This window comes from Pseudoliparis swirei, chromosome 11, assembly GCF_029220125.1.
Source record: "Pseudoliparis swirei isolate HS2019 ecotype Mariana Trench chromosome 11, NWPU_hadal_v1, whole genome shotgun sequence".
Classification (NCBI taxonomy): domain Eukaryota; kingdom Metazoa; phylum Chordata; class Actinopteri; order Perciformes; family Liparidae; genus Pseudoliparis; species Pseudoliparis swirei.
In genome coordinates this window covers 21,091,150-21,106,133 of record NC_079398.1, presented here as the reverse complement: position 1 = coordinate 21,106,133, position 14,984 = coordinate 21,091,150, and the positions used below count along the sequence as shown (strand labels likewise).

Sequence of the window (14,984 nt, the reverse complement as noted above, 5' to 3'; positions counted from 1 at the left end):
GGGATCGATCGGGTCAAAGTTCAAGGTCAAAGGTCATGAACAGGTCAAAATCTTCTTGAATTGCATGAAATTTGGTGGGATGATTGGTTATTATCCGGGGTCCATTTGATTTTGGGATCAATCGGGTCAAAGGTCAAGGTCAAGGAAAGGTCAACATCTTTTTTTTACCATAGCACGATACATTTTTGTCCAATTGGCATGCAACTAATGCCAAACTGTTCATAATTCAATGCCCAATCTTGTGATATGCGAAGGTTTGCGCTCTACCGAGTGCCCATTCTAATTACACATGTACAAGTACAGAGCAACAAAATGCAGTTTGGCATCTAACCAGAAGTGCAACAGAAAGTATCATAATAAATACAGGATATACAGATTATAGCAAATAAATAAAGCGCTATACAAGAGGGCGGCTTGAGGCCTGACCTGGTACTATTGGTAATACATTTTAGACAAAAGAGTAGACAGATGAAATTTACATTTAAATAATGTCTTGCTATGGTTCTTACATCCCGATTTCCTTTTCAGACGATGTTCGGGAGATCAAACCTGACATAAATAAGAAGGATGACTTCCTTATTTTTCTTTTTGAAGTGGTGTAAAGTGATCCAAATGAAAGTGGGAGTGGAGGAGCAGAGGGAGGTGTTCCTCCTTTTCGGAAATCTGATTAAGAGCATTCCTTGTTTGTCACTAATGCTACATCCTGGCTACAGAACAGTCAGCTGTCTCTGCTGTGTGTGTGTGTGTGTGTGTTTCAATAGATGTTGCTTCCATTGCATACTTTAAATGAGACCACACACTCACTCATATCAAAGGACTCGTGTGTGTGTGTGTGTGTGTGTGTGAGAAGAGGCTTATCTGCTGAGCTAGTTTGAGAGAGAAAAGGAAGTGTTTCTGCATCTCGATAATCTGAAGGATTACCGAGAGATAGAAGCTCTTTTAACGTGCAGCCTTCCTCTCAAACAAGAGCTGCCGCATGTCGCCAGCACACCATATTTACATGGAGCAAATTCCCCGAGTGGACGGGGCAGTTGTGTAAAAGCAAAACGCACAACCCACAACTATCGGGCGCATCTGCGGGGGTAAGGGGACGCGGAGGGAAGTCGCGATGATCCGTGCGTGAAGCTCTCTGGGCTGAAATCACAGAGCTGGACGTTGACTGCATTTCATTACACTGATTAGAAAGACCTCGAAATTGAGCATGAAATGCGTTCGCTGATTACGATGATTGTTTATGGTCGGAGGGGAATCGACATATGCAAGCAATTTGATTGGTCGCCGGTTGAGCGGATGAAAAGTGAGGGGGTAACCAAAAAGAGTGAGTTTCAGAGGGTGTCCCGGTTAAGAATTGACATAGTGGAATCCGATTGGTCGAGTCTTTCTAATAGTCAACAGATTGTAGTTTTGTTTTTTTTACTTTACTCAGTGAATTTTTTTTGTTCAAGGTCTTTTTATCTGTCAAAATATATTAAATATAACGTTTGGTCCTAATTCCATTTTCTGCATTCCAGCAATCCACAGACTAGAGAAACGATGGGGAAATAAAGTCATTGAAGGGGAGAGGGAGACTTCTGATTTTAGAGAACTGTTCAGAAATCCAAAATATTTCTAGCTTCTGATGATGGTACGTTCCTATGTGATGTAAAATAATAATTTGCTGTAGATATTATAGGATTGATTTGAATGTTTTGGTGATTGGCCTCTGAGCAAAGCGAATTCAGCTCGATGTTCCCAAATCCAACACACTGTCTCTTTAAGACAGATTTATGCACAAGAAACAAGATTCCCGGAGGAAGAATGCATCATCTATTAAAAAAAAGAAAAGTAAATGAGAACAGAAAAATCCCGCCTATGTATGCCGTTGTGTCCGTCTTCAAAATCGCACCACCAGACTACAAAGAACCCCAAACCACAAGCTCGTCACCAATACCAGTTTTTAGGGATTTGGCCTCTAATCAGAAACAGCTGCTGAGCAGAAAGTTTGAATCTGAATATTTCATGACTCTTCACAGAAGACGTTGATGCCAAACTATGAACTTATCGCTTTGCCAAGAATGTTTTTCCCCCCATAAAGACTAAATGAGGAAATGCGTCCTGCACATCTGCGTGATGATGGCCAACAGCTCTTCCTCTGTGCAGCTCAGTGCTCTGATTGTTCAGGGACAGACGTCTCACTCTGTCCCATTTCATGGGGACTATTTGATGCAGGTAACACTTCCACTAAAAATATAGGTATCCTTCTACTTAATGCTATAATACATGCTCCAATTAAATAGCAATATGAAGTTCAATATTTACCTTCTACGTGCTTGCTTACTTCATATACAGTGGGTATGGAAAGTATTCAGACCCCTTTAGATTTTTCACTCTTTGTTTCATTGCAGCCATTTGCTAAAATCAAAAAGGTTCATTTTATTCCTCAGCACCCCATCTTGACGGAAAAAACCAGAAATGTCGAATTTTTTGCTAATTTATTTAAAAAAGAAAAACTGAAAACTGATTTTTTTTCTGTCAAGATGGTGTGCCAAGTGAACATTAATGAGAAATAAAATGAACTTTTTTGATTTTAGCAAATGGCTGCAATGAAACAAAAAGTGAAAAATGTCAAGGGGTCTGACTACTTTCCGTACCCACTGTAAATATAAAATCTCAGACCTTTTACAGCCTGCGTACTAAAGCCAAATAACAACAAAAAAGGCACAGCTGAATACTTTTTCACTGCACCTCAACTAAAACAAAAAGTCAACACATTGTATCTATTTATTTAAACACAGACATTTCTGTTCATTGTTTTTCTATTTGCCTTGGCACTACCCGCTTACTCTCAATCTGCTTCATCTTCAGTTCCTGATTTCTTCCTTTCCCCGAATGTCTATTGACATAACAGATGTGAACTCTGTGCTCTTGCGGTTTTCTTTTTAAGGATCAGAGAAAACTCAAGTTATATGAGCGGTGCTTTTCTGCCATTCTTTTCTCTTGTATGGTTTCTCCACTTCATTGAAAAATAATGAGTCTGTAGAAATTCTCTCGTTATGTATGTCACACCACAATGACCATTATTTGTGTGTGTGTGTGTGTGTGTGTGGGCGGGGGGGTTGATCTTTTAAATATCAAAAAGCCTGTTATTATATCTGCTGTTTATATTAGTTTTCTCTCACTTAAAAAGAAAAAAATCCTGTTTCTGACTTCCATTCCTTTGAGCACAGTCAGCATAATTAAGCCATTGGCTGAACACACAGGCACCTGCACCAATATGCTGCATGCATCAACACACACACACACACACACACACACACACCACTCACACCACTCACACCACTCACACCACTCACACCACTCACACCTGCACTGTGATCTAGCTCACACCAATAAAAAGGCTGCTTATGAACTGGGGCTGTACTTTCCCAAGCTGACGGTATGTAGTCTTGGCTGCGTCGGCGCTCATTTGTTTGTGACTTTACGAGTCTTCGCTGATGCCGTCACCGAAGCACGAGGCTCGATGCCGCTAACAGGTTGATTTGATGAGGGGGATTAAGGATGCACGGGAAAAAAGACTTTGCCCCGTCTTACAATTAGAGGGATCATTCCCACTAAGAATCAGAACGTCTCAAAGATCTGCAATGAGATGTGAACTTTAATCATTTTAGACTAAAAAAGAAAACGGCATCATTTAGCACAACGTTTTTCTCAGTGAGATTTTAACGCTGTTCTCTACGCCCACCATTATGCCTTTGAATTAGACTAAATAATGAATGTGACTTTGTCTCTGCAGTATACGCATCCTTAACCGTCATCGTCCATCCTTATCATCGGAGCGGTGCCGCCGACGGACACGTTGTTCAAACATTGAAGGAGACACACACACACACACACACACACACACACACACACAGACGTAAGATTTTCTGAGCTGCGCGAACAACGACGATCACAAAGCAACGACCCGAAGGTCCCGATCGCTCGTATAGAACTGTTGGACGTTTGCCCTTCCTGCGTCATCGGGCCTCCGGGGAAACGGGGAAGGAGCGGTGCTGTGCGGGGAAGTTAGCTCAGGCTTTCGCCCCCTGGTACCAACGGGGAAAGTGGGGGTGTGAGTTGTGGTATTACGACAGCCGTGAGCAATGTTGCAATTATCTGCTGTGGTGTGTGAGTGTGTGTGTGTGTGTGGGGGGGGGGGGGGGGTCAGTGGGACTGGCTTGAACCAGCAGGAGGATGAAGTGGATGTGGAGAGAGTGTTTTATGGGGATAAAGTTGACAGAGATGCTACGATTGGAAAAAATCTGCACTTTTTTTAGACATTTTTTTCCCAACAGAGCAAAAAAGTTTCTCTCTAAAGAGTCTTTTTTTTTTCAAGGGGGTACAAAGCAGCCTCATTTTTAAATTGTCGTCAACCTCTATTTATTTTTTTTCCAGTGGTTTTGAAAAGTTTCTCGGCCCGAAAAAGCGAGCCTGAAATCCGTTTCGCTAAAAATCGAACGGGAAGCGATTTTGGGAATTATCAGTTCGGATAGATTCCCAATCACATAATCTGACGGGCCACATTTCTTCTGATTCCCTGAACATCCGAGCACAAAGATGCGTCACCTGAATCAGACTCGAGGCAGCAAACTCAAACTCACTTTTATGAGCGTAAAAGCAGTCACTCCACTCTGATTATTTAAATGTGTTGGGCAGCAGGAAAACAATTATCTAGTGGGCTGCAAAGAAGAGATTAAGAAAAGTATAATTCACTGCGACTCTGCACTGCGTCTTGTGCAGGAAGGGAGGGAGGGGCTTAAAGACATTGTGAAATAGTTCCAATATGTGAGTATCTTCACTCCATTACCGCACATATCACACTGCCTCTGAACTGACACAATGCTGCTCTCCATCACTCGTTTCACTCTCTGTCGGGTCAGTGCCACAGGGATGTGTTTAAAACAAACACTGAAACAAAAGGGGAACAAATAAAGCAGTGTGTGTGTGTGTGTGAGTGTGTGTGTGTGTGTGTGTGTGTGTGTGTGTGTGTGTGTGTGTGTGTGTGTGTGTGTGTGTGTGTGTGTGTGTGTGTGTGAGTGTGTGTGTGAGAGATGGAAGGACCCGACGATGACAAAGATCTGTGCTAGAAAAGTAAGGATATGAGTGTGGATGCTGCGGGGAACAGAATGCAGGTGCATATTGTTTTTAACTGAGTTGTACACTCTGATGTCAGTACTTTAAACACAGAGATCAGGACTACAGTTTGTTCCTCTAATGACCAAACGAGAGAACAAGTCTCCAAGTTGAAGTCTACAGCCAACATGTTGTTTTCTGGAAGAGTGAGGCAGCTTATGAATAATTAAGAATGTATTCCTAAAATGAATTCAAAATAATAGGTCTTGAATGTTGGTTAAAAAGCTGCATTGTAATCAATATGTATCATTCATACTGTATTGCCGCAGCAGGCTTTTATTTACCTGACGAAATCATCATTAATAAATGGAGTTTAATAAATAATAATCCTCCGAAACATGACATTTCGGTCAGTTTAAAAGACCTTGAGTTGATGACTATTGATTACTGTGGGGCTCTTTTCTTCACCTTCTCTGCACAGAAACGCAGTGAAGAATAGTCCCACGTGACTAACACTATTATTATTATAATAACATGCATATGTTTACTTCTATAGAAGTTTATCTCGCAGCAACATTGGATTTTAAACATCTGCGGTTTGCCTGATTTCCAGTGAATTTAACAAAGCAGTTTATTATGCAGTCTAAAAACAAAATGCTGAAATCTGGAATGCACGAGTTTGTATATTTTCCGTGGAAGGTCAAACTGATCAACTTTACGGGTTATATTCACACGCGATGAAATGTGGCTCACTTCTTATTCCGTCATGCCCCTTTTCAATCCGACGGATATAAACACACATAGACACATAGAAGGTGAAAGAGAGACACTCGGGGATGAACTCACCCTCGAGCCGGGCTTCTGCGCGCAGACCTGCGGCAGGTAGCAGAGGAACAGGGGCGCGAGCGCGCGACACAAGGTGAAGAGCAGCACACGTGACAACAACATAGTTGATGGTCGGCAGGTAGTCTGTGTGTGTGTGTGTGTGTCCGTCTGCCACGCCGATGATCAACAGGTCCAAAGAAGAATAAAAACGCTCTCCTTCTAGACGTTTCTCCCTGGTGTCAACTTCAACAAGAACGCATCACGTCGTGCCGCGCGTGCGATGTGAAGTCATGACGCGGCGGTGACCATCGCGGACCAGGTTGTCTTCTTTTTTTGGGGGTCTTCTTTTCTTTTTGTATCTACTCGCGGAAGGATCAGCTGTTCGTCGCGGGCTGCTCCCGCAGGTCGAAGTCGCGCCTGTATCCATTGCGGTTTCATTTAAAACACGGAGGCGGGCGAAGCGGCGGCTGACTGACGCTCGCGGCGGACCAATAGCGGCGAAGGGGCGGGGTCGACAAGCCACGCCCACCTTTTTTTAATAAACCGGTCCAAGATGAACTCCGCCGGAGGAGAAAAGGCTGCAGCTGCGGAGGCACTCAGTGTATTACCGTCAGTCTTTGAGAGCAGCAACAATGGCCGAGCGACTGTGGAGTCAAAGCTGAGGCTCTCGTCCCCATTCAGGGACGCATAATGCTCGATAATAGCCGAGTATCCTGCTGCCGTGACATTTAGCCTGTGTACTTGGGTTACAATGGAAAACATCTATTGAGAAAAGTCAATAGCTGTCACAAGCACCGCAGGGAGTGTGTGTGTGTGTGTGTGTGTGTGTGTGTGTGTGTGTGTGTGTGTGTGTGTGTGTGTGTGTGTGTGTGTGTGTGTGTGTGTGTGTGTGTGTGTGTGTGTGTGTGTGTGTGTGTGTGTGTGTGTGTGTGTGTGTGTGTCTCTGTGTGTGTGTGCCTGTGTGTGTGAGAGAGTGAGAGTGTGAGAGAATTGGTCAAAAACTACTTTTTGTGACACTTAATCCCTAATTATAGTCCATGACGTAACTTGTTTTATAGAGTAAACCTCATTGTTTGGAGGAGCCCGGTGGCTGATCGCTATTAAAAGAAAGCGGCGGTAATATATAATAACAGCATAAATATAATGCTCAATATAACTGTACATAACAAATGTGTTTTTAGATTTAAAATGCCAAAATAAATCAGCACTTCCTGGCCCTTCTAGGTATACTTATACAATAAAGCAACCCAGGACAACCGCTCTAACACCAATACTTTTGACGTAGTATTCAGTTTCTGTGAAACTTTCCGAGAGTTTATATTATAATACAATGTGACCTCTGAGATGGTAGTTAGTGGTGTAATGTTTATTAGACTCCAGCAACCTTTCTCAATATCAGGCAGTCCAGTTTAACTCCACAATAAACGACAAACTCAACCCAAAAAATGTAAAGTCCTATATGTTCTATATCTCTGACGATGTCAATGAAAAACAAACATAGAATTTAAGGCTCAGCTAGTGTATTAGATTATATTTTACAGAAGTACCTAATAAAGTGGCCGCTGAGTGTTTATTAGAAGAAGAAAAAATCTATGCAAATACATCTAAATTAATCAAATGAATACATTTCCAACATGTGTTTGTACTTAACTTTGAGTTCTTGCATTTCATGCTGAATTTCAGGGGGAAGTACTTAAACCGTTTAATCCACAAACTGAATTTACTTTCCAGTTGGATTCCAGATGTCAATTACATGCGGATCTATAATTTAGTATTACACTAACCAATATCTCTAAAAAAGTTGTAAACAGTTACATTGTAATTGCACATTAAATGTATCAGCACTAATCATTATTATCCAATACTAAGCTGTCATTCATAAAATACACTTTTAAATGAATTTAGTTACTTCATGTTTATTTTACAAATAACTTTTTCCACTTTTACTGAAGGGACATTTTTCGATTTTTAAACTTTCAATTGAAATTGAGTATTTTTATATTGCAGTACTGGTAAATGATCTGGATGCTTCTCCACCACTGATCATCTCTTTATAGTCACTCTGCAAACTCTCAGATGTTTGCTCTGCACTTCTGCTCTCTCTCTCTCTCCCTCTGCTCTCTCTCTCTCTCGCTTTCTTTTTCTCCATCTTTTCTCTTTCAGATAAGTTGTGAGGCCCATTGAGAGCGAGTTAAAAAGGAGAAGAGACCGAAGAGGGCGAGCGAGGGAAGCCGAGTGTTGAGTGCAGGTGTCCAGCTCCAACCCACAGAAACGGGGCTTTTAAGAGCTGAAAAGGGCCATCCGGTCACCCTTTGCTGGAATGGGTACCCCCCCCCCCCATCCCCCTCAAATCCCCCTCCCTCAGTCTTTGTCCCTATAGATATTTTTTAATTGTTGCCGATGACAGTTCAGCGGCTTTTTGAGTGCCTCAGTGAAGAACCTTGTAATTAGAGCTATTGAGCTGTTGGAATTGGCACAATTAGGGTCAGCATTAACGATTTCTGTGAGCGCCGGGCGGTTTCAGCAAAGGGCTATTTTCTCCGAGAGGATGGAGAGAATTTGTGAAGAGGGTCGGGCCAAATGCGAGGCAAGAAAAAAGGAGGTTGGACACAAAGGAGAGGAAAGAAATGGAGGCCTAAACGAACTGGGGACGGGGAATTCATCTGGATTCTTCTTTATCGGACCACCGCGGAGGCTCTGCAAAGCGCCCGTGTGGTATCGTTATCAGAGCTGTGAGAGGCTGGATGCCCCCCCCCCCCCATGGGGCCTTCATCTTCCCCTCTTCTTCCTCTCTGCCAGCCGGTCCACTCATGACCTGGTGCGAGTGGAGAAATGCTGTGGGAGGTGAGGATGAGGAGTATAGAGGGGGGGGGGAGTGTCTCTTGGAATGTTAACGAGATCAGTTTATATATCTGCTCTTCCCTCTCTCGCTTCAGCCCCCCCAACAAAGAAGACAAGGTTTTCTGGGGTGTAAAGCTGTTGTAGGGAAAGCATGTAGGAAAAAGATTTTCACAATTGTCCTTTATCTGTTAAGTGTTATTACTACTTATAGTACAGCATACACATACTTCTTATGGCCACCGGAGTCGTTCCCTATTGAAGTACTTTCCATGTTGTGAGACTTCTACTCCTTTACATGTCAGAGGGAAATATTGTAAGTGTCCTCAATTTCATTAATTTGAGACCTTAAGCAACTTTTAAAAAAATAGTTTTACATGCAAAACACACACGGTTGTAAAATACGTTGTTTATTGAACTACTAAGTGTATCTCCAGCGTCTACTGTGATGCAACTAAATGAATGCATCAGTAATCCAGGAATATAATCTGAATAATAGCCCTGTGAAAGCAGCCCGAGTGAAGTTAATGTTGTCAAACATGAGTTCTGAATGAAATACAGACGGACCGAGGGATGGGTGGGTGGAGGTCAGATGGAAAGCTCACTCCTTTTTAAAGTGTCATCTGGATTTCATTTAATAAATTCCTCATATTTTACATTTACTGGCCACAATTTTCATTAGCTCCTGAAAACGAGGAGCCCGAAGATATGAGCCCTTGGCTGGCCAACAGTTCTGGACAGCGGCAACCTGGCCTCTCGTTACCCTCTTCAAACACACACACACACACACACACTGACGTAGCAGCAGGAAAACGCACAGTAAACAAATAAATAAGCCCACAAAGCCAAATTATCTGTGACATTAATCAGAGATGTGAGGGATTATTTGAGCAGAGAGAGAATGAAAGAGAAAATGGCAACAGGGTGTGAAAAGGGCTTTTGAGTCTGGACTCGGGTGTCCCGCACCTGCGCCGTCTATTCACCCCACTGTTTACACACTGTCATCCACAATTAATACCTCGTGGGGACTGGGCCGCCCGGCCTCTGCGGGGCCCCCAGACCCATCCAGAGCCCTTATGGGGGCCTAATTGAGCGTAGCGCTCTTCTGATTGAATGAACAGCTCCGTCTCGGGGACCTTTTCCCCTTCCACCGAGGAGGCAGAGCGGGGGACGGGGGTGATGTGTGTGTGTGTGTGTGTGTGTGTGTGTGTGTGTGTGTGTGTGTGTGTGTGTGTGTGTGTGTGTGTGTGTGTGTGTGTGTGTGTGTGTGTGTGTGTGTGTGTGTGTGTGTGTGTGTGTGTGTGTGTGCTTGGTGGCTGGAGAAAGCGTCGGGTCAAAAAGGGGCGAGTTGTTGGAACTGTCCAGAAAACGTGCCCTTTTCTCTGTTTGCAAACCGAGGCTGGACGTGAGAACCGGGGGCAGCCAGAGGTCTCGGCCTTCACAGGACCGGAGAGTGAAAAGACGAGGTCGTCGAGAATGTCGCCGCGTTCATCCGGTACCGCCGACCCGCTCGCATTCAGTACCGGGGTGAGACTTTCTGCTGCTCGTGGGCGGACGGTAACGCCGTATCTGATTGGTCCGTAGCTTCCTGGGAAGATTCTTGGAAGGATCTTTTCTCATTTTGAAGCAGTTGTACCAAAAATAAATATTTCAATCATAAGTCTTTGGTCATGTGTCAATATGAATATATATATACATATTGATTACTTGAGCAAATCAGAATATTGTATTATCAGTAAAAGTTTTTATTATGAACGTTCAACTGTCCCACTGAGCCCTCAAAAGAGTGGAATTTGTGATTTTCTTCCAATTCATTAACATCGATTAATTGCTTGTGTAACCTAGAATCAGGGCTCAGTGGGAGAGTTGGAACATTCATAATAAAAACATTTACTGATAATACAATATTCTGTTTTGTTTAAATAATCAATATATGTATATATATATATATATATATATATATATATTCATATCAACACATGACCAAATGTGTGGGAAAGTGCGAATGGGAAAGCCGTTACATAAAAATAAGAGTACACAATATGAGAAAACTTTACTTATATGATAGTTTTACTCCTGTAATTTGCTTCAACAATTGTTAAAGATCAATTAATTCTCAGGATATAAAGACAATAAATGTAGAATTGATTCAAACAAACTTGCAGCTGTTCTCTTGCTCTGGTTTGGTCGAAACCTAAATAAATACTCTCATATTAGAAGTTATATATATATATATATATATATATATATATATATGTCTGTCATTGCAGAACAATAGCGGAATCAGTTTACTAATGTAAAAAGTGTCATGTCTGACCCTGCAGGTGCATCATTCATCACGACATCGTCAGAAGAGCATCGTTCACTCTGTAAACGTGTTTCTCTCTCTGGGCGAACACCCCTCCGGCGTCCTCTTGGCGCGATCCGCTACAATAGTAGTAGAATATAATAATGTGGAAAATCAGTAGGCCTCTAGAGAGGCGGAGCCCGACCGTACCCTCTCTATTTCCAGGTCTGTAAAAGAGTTTTCCGTGTCTTTACTAGAACACACGCGGAGCTGAAAATCAGATCCGCCTCATGAAGGGAAATGAAAAGGGTAAATCGTCTATTACGCTGCCTTTAGTCGTCGTGTTTTCTGTTGACAGTACATGTTTTATTCAAATCTTTTCTTTAGTTGTTGTTGTGTATTTTATTCAGTCAATCAAATCAAACACAATACAATATTATTCTATATAATATACAAAAGAGAAAGACTGAAAAGCAAAAAATGCTTATAAATTCCTATCCTAAATTAAAATCAAATAAATCAGAAGATTAATATAAAATAAAGAAAAAAAATAACAAAGAAAATAAAAAATCAAATAAAAAACAATATATATATATATATATATATATATATAAACATACACATACATATATAAATACATACATATAGTCAAAGTAGCAATACCACGATGTAGAAATACTCTATACAATATAAGTACAAGTCATGTATTCATAGTAAAATAACATTTTGGCTTCAGAATTAATAAAGTACAAAAGAATAGTACTAACAATTATTTATTCATATTTATATTACTTTAATGCTGCAGCTGGTGACGGTTTGGTTATTTTTTACTGCTTATAATGTCAGGTAACTTTTGAATTTCACCAATCAAATACTATATCCAGAACATTACATCATTTACTAGTTAAATATATATATTTATAGTTTACCAACGAGACAGGAACCCAATCTGCAAGAGCAAAACAGACAAACAGGAAATATTGATGATTTGACAGATTTCATTCATGAATGTGTTTATTAAGTTTTCAGGTTCTTCCAAAGACATTATTAACCAAACATTTACAAAACACTCAACAAAAAGAGACCAGCAGAATAAAAACACCTCTGGGTAATTACTTTTCAAAAGTATTGACTGACTGACTTCTTCATTCATTGCATATTTTCAATAAAATATAAATCATTGTGGTCACAGTCCTGTTTCTAACATAGTAAACTTAAAGTTAAGTAGACTGTTAATGTATTAGTTTAATCACAGTTTACTCTTTAATGTGTTGTTTGCTGCAGCATCATGGTCGACAATAAGCTGAGTGGGATATGTCATTTAAAGCATTTATAATTTAACTTCAAATATATATTGGATGTGAATATGGTTTAGGCTTCATTTTTAAAGTACAACTATGATGTCAAATAAACTGCATATTTGTCTTTAAACAGTACTTTGGGTCCTGAGTGCCACGCCTCAAGCCCCTGTTCACATGTTTTACTTCAAGATGTGCTCCTTCTCAGAAGCTTTTGGCCCCTTTGAGACTGGCTTCCCACTTCAAAACCAGTTCACGAGGCCCCGCCGGAGGCCCTCGCCCTCGGCCGGGGCCCGTGGTCTCCATGACTGCACAAAGCCGCTCACCTCTCCGTGAACCTTGAGAGGTGGGGAGCATGCCAAAAACAACAACACCCCGAATGTTCCGCCGAGCGTACCCCCGCAGCAGTGAACTGTGCAGCGACCCCCCCCCCCTTTGGCCCCCAGCCCCGCACCCCGTGGCCCCCGGTTAACAAGCCAGCCAGCACGTTCCCTGTTGTCGCTTGTTACCCCGCTTTCCCCCTGATGCGGCTCTGGCGGGGCGGGGCCAATTAAAGCCGCACTGCTCCCCCTCCCCGGGTCAGGAGTTTAGTGGGTCATCATCACTCTGAGTTATCTAATCCTGATTCGACTGCTCCACCTGGACCGGAGCAGACCGGCCCGCCTCCGTAAATACACTCCAGTCATGTGGTGGTGGGGTAAAGGAAAGGGTCAACGGTCACTACCACTCGGAGTACCGGCTAGAACAATAGGTGTATAAGTACTGCTACTACCTAGTATTGCTAATAATAGTTGCAGTAGAAGCTGTGCTCGTCGTAGTTGTAGAAGTGGGTGTTTATTTAAACCCTCAAACAGTTTCCATGGTTGCACGAGTGTACCAGTGATAATGGGAAATAGTTGTCGTGGCACTTATGGTGTTAATTACGTAGCAGCAACCAAAAGGAGTGTCTTTTTTAACATCGCTGTTCGTTTCTGAATATTTTTTTGCTCTCTCTCTAAAAATAGATCTCCACCTCAACGAGTAGAGTGCCCTCAGTAGAGCCCCGGTGTCCACCAGGTGTTTCTGCTCCACCCACCGATGGAGCGCCGCACTGAACGGATTCAAACGACCCGTTCAGACCGCGAGCGAATCGGGCCTCGGGACGTTTGAAGCGACGCAGCTCCCTCCACCGACTTCTTAACAGATGTGTCGGAGCACCGGCGAAGGTGAATTCTCCCCAGCTCTGTTGTCGCTGCCCCGTCTGTGACCCTGACCTTTGACCTCAATTAAGTAGCACGACACATGTCTCTGGGCACTTTTTTTCATTAAAGAAGTGATTGTTCTTTCCAGTTAATTCCTTGAGGTGTTAAGTCCTCTGGAGGCTTCAGAACGCTGGAGTCTTGTATCCTTACAATGTAGAAACGACTAACGTTTGAGTTTGTGGCTTTTAGTCATTTAGAGAATCCGAATGGTTCAATAGGAAATATAAACAGTATTTAGACTTTCAGAAATTGGCTTGTGGGGACTGCTGTATGAATAGATGATGACCGAACATATAAAAACAGTGTTTTTTTATATTTTGTCAGTGACATCGTACAAACAGGCGTCAAACTACACAGACGGTGAAGCAAATTCTAGAAACATTAACACAAAGTATATGAAACTTATGATTTAAATATGTGTTAATGATTTCATTAATAGTTTTTCTAGTGGGAGTATTGTAAGTGTTTCTTAGTGGCTCTTATTCATAAGAATCACTGGGACTAGAGGAATGTGCAGGTACTGTATGTCCGAGGGCAGATAATTAAATGAATACATAATTAATTAATACATACTAATAGGAATAGTAATCTAAACTAATAAGTTTGGCGAGTAAGTGAAATAGAAACTCAGGAATATTAATGTATAATACGTGTCAATAAGAGACGTAACAGTTTTAAGCAGATATGTGGTAATAATGTTTGGTATTTGTCAAAAACTACCTGGTAATGTGTTTTAGGCAACAACAGTGTAGTTTAAACGACAGTAAAACTAACAGTAATATACAAACTACACATGAATGGCTCTGTAATAATCATCTCATTATACTAAAAATAATTTTAAAACACTCGCAAGTTGTTTTTCTTTCAGAACACAAGTACTCTTACTCGTGAATTTAGCTGATACAGCGTACATATAAGTATAATAAATACATATAAGTATAATAATACATATAAGTATAATAATACATATAAGTAAAATAAAAATGCTAATACAGATCTTTTACTTCCTTTTTATGTCTGGTATCGATACCTTTTCCATAAGTAATGGATCTGAAAATGTATTAAACTAAAGTGACGCTGACCGTCCTTTGTCTGCAGAGGAAGTTACGGCGTTCATGTATTTATTATATGACAGCGCCCTCTAGCGGCGGTCACGGGTTACTACAGCATATGTTCCGATACACTGAAGCAGGAGGGCAGATGTCAGCCGCTACGTGAGGGGACGTGACTTCTCATCCACCAGCCTGCACAGATTAAACATCTATTTATAGATGGCTTCGACTTTCATGTCATATATTTTACTCGTATTTGTATATTGCTTGAAATTAAAATCTTAAAGCGGTGAAGAATCTGAGAAACTGAATATCATTACCATTAAGAGGCGCTTGGTTATCTGCAGCGTGC

The 14,984-nt window shown here is 41.6% G+C and overlaps 1 protein-coding gene across 1 annotated transcript in view; it reads right to left on the bottom strand.

Annotated features, from left to right (window-relative positions):
• Positions 1-6,325, bottom strand: part of smoc1 (SPARC related modular calcium binding 1) — a 50,383-nt gene extending 44,058 nt beyond the window's left edge. Inside the window, 1 exon segment of the mRNA XM_056427239.1 lies at positions 5,938-6,325. Within this exon segment, the coding sequence (XP_056283214.1) occupies positions 5,938-6,039 (102 nt within the window). The 5' untranslated portion in view covers positions 6,040-6,325.
• Between the last annotated feature and the right edge of the window lie 8,659 nt (positions 6,326-14,984).